Source organism: Protobothrops mucrosquamatus, unplaced genomic scaffold (genome assembly GCF_001527695.2).
Source record: "Protobothrops mucrosquamatus isolate PMUCROS unplaced genomic scaffold, P.Mucros_1.0 scaffold3441, whole genome shotgun sequence".
In the NCBI taxonomy this organism is placed as follows: Eukaryota; Metazoa; Chordata; class Lepidosauria; order Squamata; family Viperidae; genus Protobothrops; species Protobothrops mucrosquamatus.
Window position 1 is genome coordinate 34,695 of NW_015389420.1, and position 5,796 is coordinate 40,490.

General features: G+C 50.9%; 1 protein-coding gene across 1 annotated transcript; it reads right to left on the reverse strand.

The window, feature by feature from the left end:
• Positions 1 to 203: 203 nt before the first annotated feature.
• LOC107297654 (olfactory receptor 52R1-like) lies at positions 204 to 4,451 on the reverse strand. Its single transcript, XM_015827015.1, has 4 exons — positions 4,324 to 4,451; positions 3,187 to 3,244; positions 1,264 to 2,213; positions 204 to 411 (listed from the first exon to the last, which is right to left on the reverse strand). The coding sequence occupies exons 1-4, from the start codon at positions 4,449 to 4,451 to the stop codon at positions 204 to 206; spliced, it is 1,344 nt and encodes a 447-aa protein (XP_015682501.1).
• Positions 4,452 to 5,796: the final 1,345 nt, after the last annotated feature.

A 5,796-nucleotide genomic window follows, 5' to 3' on the forward strand; every position in this document is an offset into this window, starting at 1 on the left:
AATTTAAGTGCTCTCCTCCTCTATGTCTAAGGAGATTTCCAGTCATCCAGATCACGGTTGTCCCAAAAGTGTTTTTTCAAGAGGCAACTGGACTTTCTTTGTGTTTCCTTGAAGATGTTTCACTTCTCAACCAAGAAGCTTCTTCAGTTCTGATTGAATGGTGGGGAATGGAAGGATTTATATTTCTCACAATCATCTGATCGTTAGCACTCCCTGTGAGAATCATTGAGGCCACTTGGAGGCTTATCTGTGCCCTCAGAGTCACCCAGGTCAGAGTGCAGATGGGTGTGGAGCCTTCTTGGAACTGCTGGAAGGACGGTGTCGGAAACAGGAGGTGGGTGGTGTCGTATCCCTCCCCCTCCGTTGAGGGAGGGATGTTCAGTGTTAACATAGATGGCCTCTTTGACCCCTCTTTCAGAGAGAGCACTAACAACCAGATAATTGCAAGGAATAAAAATCCTTCCATCCTCCACCATCATTCATTCAGAACTGAAGATCCTTCCTGGATGAGAAGCAAAACGCCTTCAAGGAAAAACAAAATCCAGTTGCCTTTTGAAAAAGCACCTTTGGGACAACCAGGGAAGTTTGGTCAGTCAGGATGGCTCCGTGAGATATTTGCATACACAGGTTTGTGTTGGCCAAGTGTCAGGGCAGTGATCAGGTGCCCAGCTGATTCCTTTGGATCCAGAAGGGTTAAGGTTAGGGGTCCATAACAGAGATACCCCAAGTCGGGGGAAGCAATTCCCACATAATTAGTTCTAGGCTTCATGCAGAAGCTCCCAAGCACACCAACCCGGGGCTTCTATCAAAACCTGGCCCCAGGACCTCATGGCCCTGCTGTGAACAGGAGACTGCAAGGCCTGGCACACGGCTCCGGGACGGGAACCAAAAGTCTGAGACTTTCACAGCTTTGAAGCCAAGTGAAGATTTTGTTCCCCTTTTCCTTTATTCAGCAAACAAGAGTAAAAGAATCAAGCAGCCTAGTTCAGGGTAAGCTCTAAATGTCTAGATATTTTTTTAATATGAAGGAGAAATCAAAATATCTCCTTGAAAAAAACAGTGGTCTTCCACATTGTCCCTTCACTTTGATCCAAGCATGTCTCAAAGCTTACGAGTCCTTTTTGTAAACCCTCCGTAGAACTGCTATAGATAGAATATTCCCTTGGCATAGCACAAGGAGGGTCATCTGGGGGTGGTGGTGATAAGGAGAGCCCACAGAGGGCTTACGAGGCCCTCTTCCAATGGAACCCCCTCAGCACTCGCTCACGGATCTGCTTAGTTCTCACCCCATAGATAATGGGGTTCAGGGTGGGTGGTATCAGCAGGTAGACGTTGGCCACGAGGATGTGGACCTGAGGCGGGATGCTGCCGTGGCTGAAGCGATGGGTGAGGAAGGTGAAAACAGCCGTGCTGTAGAAGACCAGGATGACGCAGATGTGGGACCCGCAGGTGCCCAAGGCCTTGAGGCCGGCCTCTTTGGAGGGCAGCTGGCAGACTGTGCGCAGGATGAGGCCGTAGGACAGCCCAATGAAGAGGACATCGAAGGCGCCAATCAGCGATGCCACCGTCAGGCTGTAGGCCTTTGTGACGGCAGTGTCTGCACAAGCCAGCTTGACCACCGCCATGAACTCGCAGTAGCTGTGGGCGATGACTTTGGGCCCGCAGAAGGGCAGCCTCCCCACCAGGAAGGGGTGTGGGGAGAAGAACACCAGCCCCCTGGCCAGGACTGCGCTGCCGATGGAGGCGATGCGGCTGCCCGAGAGGATGGCAGAGTGCCTCAGGGGTTGGCAAATGGCCACGTAGCGATCGTACGCCATAGCGAGGAAGAAGCCGGATTCCATGGCCGTGAAGGCATGAATGACAAACATCTGGACCAGGCAGCTGCTAAAGCCAATGCTTCTGGCATCGAGCCAGAAGATGGCCAGCATCTTGGGCAGCGCTGAGGTGGACAGCACCAGGTCCGTGAGGGACAGCATGCAGAGAAAGAGGTACATGGGGTGGTGGAGCCTGGGGTCCGTCTTGATGAGCAGGAGAAGGGTGCAGTTGCCCAGCAGGGCCACCAGGTACAAGGAGCCGAAGGGCAGAGCCAGCCAGGTGTGCAGTGCTTCTAGCCCAGGGATGCCCAGGAGGAGGAAAGAGGAGGAGGAAGCCGCGGGGTTGAAGGTGGAACGGTTGGAGGGAGGGGGCTCCATGCCCAGCCTGGCCGCCTGGCCCTCTTGGAGGAACGGATGGGATGGTGGTCAGGATTACGAGGAGCTGCAAATAAGAGTGACAGAATTGGAAGGGACCTTGGAGACCTTCTAGACCAGGGGTCAGCAACCTTGGCTCTTTTATGACTCGTGGACTTCAACTCCCAGAGTTCCTGAGCCAGCCATGCTGAGGGGAAAGGGAGAGGTTTCCAAGCTGAGCCAGGCTGGGTCAGGAATTCTGGGAGTTGAAGTCCACCAGTCATAAAAGAGCCAAGGTTGCCTACCCCTGTTCTAGACCAACTCCCTGCTCAGGCCATTCTGGACAGATGGCTGTCCAGTCTCTTCCTAAAAGCTTCCAGTGATGTAGCACCCACAACTTCTGGTTAATTGTTAACAATTGTTAATTGTTAATTGAATGGAAGATTCAGGATGAAGGAAGCCAGGAGATACAGCTGTATTGTCAGGATCAGGGTTTGTTAACCTGGACTTTCCTTCAAGAAACTATCCCCCCTTTTCCTTCAGTATCCTCACAACCCTTTCAGGATGATAAGACTGGCACACCATCTGCCCCCCCACCCCCCCAATTCCACCCGGATGCTCTGATACTCAGGCCAAAACAGAGGAACCCCAGGACAATGTCCAATCCTGTATCTTGGAGGAAAATGAAGGGGGGGGGGGAAAACTACATTGAGGGAGGCTGCTTGTCCGGTGTACGTCTGAAAGGGATCTGGAGGTCCTCATCAACCCCAAACCCTGCAAGATGCATTGAGCAAAGGCTACTTGGAGATGCATGAATGCAATTGCCAAGACTGGAGGATGGGACGCCGTGGTCCCTCTCCACACTGCCTGGCTAGCCCTCACCTGGGGCCAGGTACCCAATTCTAAGCACAGGTTCAAACAGGGCAGGGAGAAATTGTGGGTTCGAGAAGGTAGGGGGTCTGGAAACCAAACCCTATCAGGAATGACCTGAGGGGAGGTAGCATGGCAGTCCCCCAACATCTGAAGGGGTGTCTACTTTGCCCCAGTAGGGCAGAACCAGGTCCAGCGGGTTACAACTGCAAGGAAGAAGATTTGGGTTCAACATTAAGAGGAACCTCCAGAGTGCACAAGCTTCCAGCCTGTGGGAGAGGTTGCCACCCAAAGCAGGGAGTTCTCCTTTGCTAGACCTCTTCCAACAGAGACCGTCAGAGACGCTCTGGGGCGACTGGCACTGAGCGAGGGGTTACATGAGAAGATCTGGGAGGTCCCTTCCAGCCCTCCTTTTCAGTGGTTCTGACTGCCCTTTCTTAATTGGACCATGGACAGGACATGGCATGGCAGGGAAGCAGATTATGACTGCATGTGAGGACAAGTAAAGAAGAGGTTGAGACCCTGGGAAGAGTGCAGAGAAGAGCAAGATGATCAGGGGGCTGGAGGCTAAAACATGCGAAGAACGGTTGCAGGAATTGGGTATGTCTAGTTTAAAGAAGAGAAGGGGACAGGATAGCAGCGTTCCAGTATCTCAGGGGCTGCCCCAAAGAAGAGGGAGTCAAGCTATTCTCCAAAGCCCCAGAAGGCAGGACAAGAAGCAATGGAGGGAAACTCATCAAGGAGAGAAGCAACCTGGAACTAAGGAGAAACTTCCTGAATGTTAGAACAATTAACCAGTGGAACAACCTGCCTCCAGAAGTCTTGAAAGCCCCATCATTGGAGGTTTTTAAGAAGAGACTGGACAGCCATTTGTCTGAAATGGTGCAGGGTCTCCTGTTTGAGCAGGGGGCTGGACTAGAAGACCTCCAAGGTCCCTTCCAACTCTGTTATTCCGTTATAAGCTTTCTGTTCAGTCCCTCCCTGAGCTCCCCTTCACAGAGGGAAGCCACCCCACCCTCAGGATGGCTTTGTCTGGTTCCCTGCCCTGGGTGGAGAGGAGGACTTGAGGCCCTCAAAGAGCCCTCTGTCTCCAGGATTCCATGATGCTCAGCCGTGGGAAGACACGTCCCAGGACAGAGGCCACCCGGGAACAGAAACGGGCTCTTTTATTTCTCCCACCTCGAATCCTCTGCCAGTCCTCCCGAGGGTGGCAGTGGCGCTGAACGGCCCAGATCCTTCTCTCAGACTGCCCTTCATCCTGGTTCTATGGGGTGACCCTGCTCACCTCATGGTGCAGCCCTTGGCCAAAGGCAACAGCCCAGCTATGGTCGGCCACAACGATGGAAGCCCGGGTACTCTCGCAGGCCCTGAGATGCGGGCCCAGCAGTGCACAGCAATCCGCAGAGCGCACATGGTCAGCCCTGAGTTGTGTGTGGTTCCTCTGCTGCTGAGGGGCATTTTATAGGCGGAGGCTTCCGAAGCAGCCCTGGCAGCTGAGCAGCCCAGCCGGGCCCAGCCTGGGTCTCTGAGGGAGAGCAGACAATGCGCCCCTTTGGGAGCGCTCCTGGCAGAGAGGCCACTCGTGGTCAGATTCAAACACGGAGCCTGAAATGGCCCGGCCTGGCCCGATGGGACCACTTTGCAGAAGGGTTTCTCCAAACCAGGAGTGGTGATGCCGCCGCACAGAAGGAGAATAAACTTTACGATTCATGTCCTGCCTCTGTAGCTCTGGTTCGTTCTCCCACACCCTCAGAAGTTGCCCTCCTGGACACAAAAGCCACAGTGTGTGTGTGGAGTGGGGGGAATAGTTGTTAGAATAGATTTCCTTGTGCCAAGAGAAGGCAAAGGAGCATGGGCTTGTGCAAAAGAAAAGAAGGGTGATTTCAACAAGAAGTGTGCGAAAGGAGTTTATCACTCTTGCGGAGAACACAAAGCTTCATCAATCAGCAAATAAACTAGAAGAGAAAAAGAATTTTTGAAATGCACCTGATGGGCTTAAGAAAGATACTGAAATTAATAAAAGGACATTGAACTTGAGACGAGTGCAAAATTCTTTCTTTCTTTCTTTCTTTCTTTCTTTCTTTCTTTCTTTCTTTCTTTCTTTCTTNTTATCACTCTTGCGGAGAACACAAAGCTTCATCAATCAGCAAATAAACTAGAAGAGAAAAAGAATTTTTGAAATGCACCTGATGGGCTTAAGAAAGATACTGAAATTAATAAAAGGACATTGAACTTGAGACGAGTGCAAAATTCTTTCTTTCTTTCTTTCTTTCTTTCTTTCTTTCTTTCTTTCTTTCTTTCTTTCTTTCTTTCTTTCTTTCTTTCTTTCTTTCTTTCTTTCTTTCTTTCTTTCTTTCTTTCTTTCTTTCTCCCCCAGAGAAGGAAATATTAAAAGGGCAGAAAAATATATTTCCTCAAAGGATCTTAAAGAGGCAGAAAAGCATGCCCAGTTTTTTTTTCTTAATATCCCCAAGTCTCCCTCCCCCAAGCAGAAACCGGCTTTGTAGAAATGTAGATGTAAATAATCTAGGAAGGTTGGAGGCCCCCAGCTAGAAGCTTAGCAAGACGAAGACACCTAAAATCTACACACCCCACCCAAACTCTTAAGACGGGACATAATAGGATTAACCCACAGATGCCAAAGGGCACACTCAGACTCAGGTCAAAGTTCATGCCACAGGAACAACTCCAAACAAAAGGCTCCAAAGGGTATAAAAACTCACTCCCTACATGTGCTCAGCCCTTTTTTCTCTCTCTT

Coding starts and splice junctions, on each gene's coding strand:
- LOC107297654 (XM_015827015.1), bottom strand. CDS start 4,451: ATGTGCGCTCTGCGGATTGCTGTGCACTGCTGGGCCCGCATCTCAGGG. Junction 3,245..4,323: donor GCCAAGGGCTGCACCATGAG/GTGAGCAGGGTC, acceptor TCTTCCTTGCAG/TTGTAACCCGCTGGACCTGG. Junction 2,214..3,186: donor AAGTAGACACCCCTTCAGAT/GTTGGGGGACTG, acceptor TTCCTCCAAGAG/GGCCAGGCGGCCAGGCTGGG.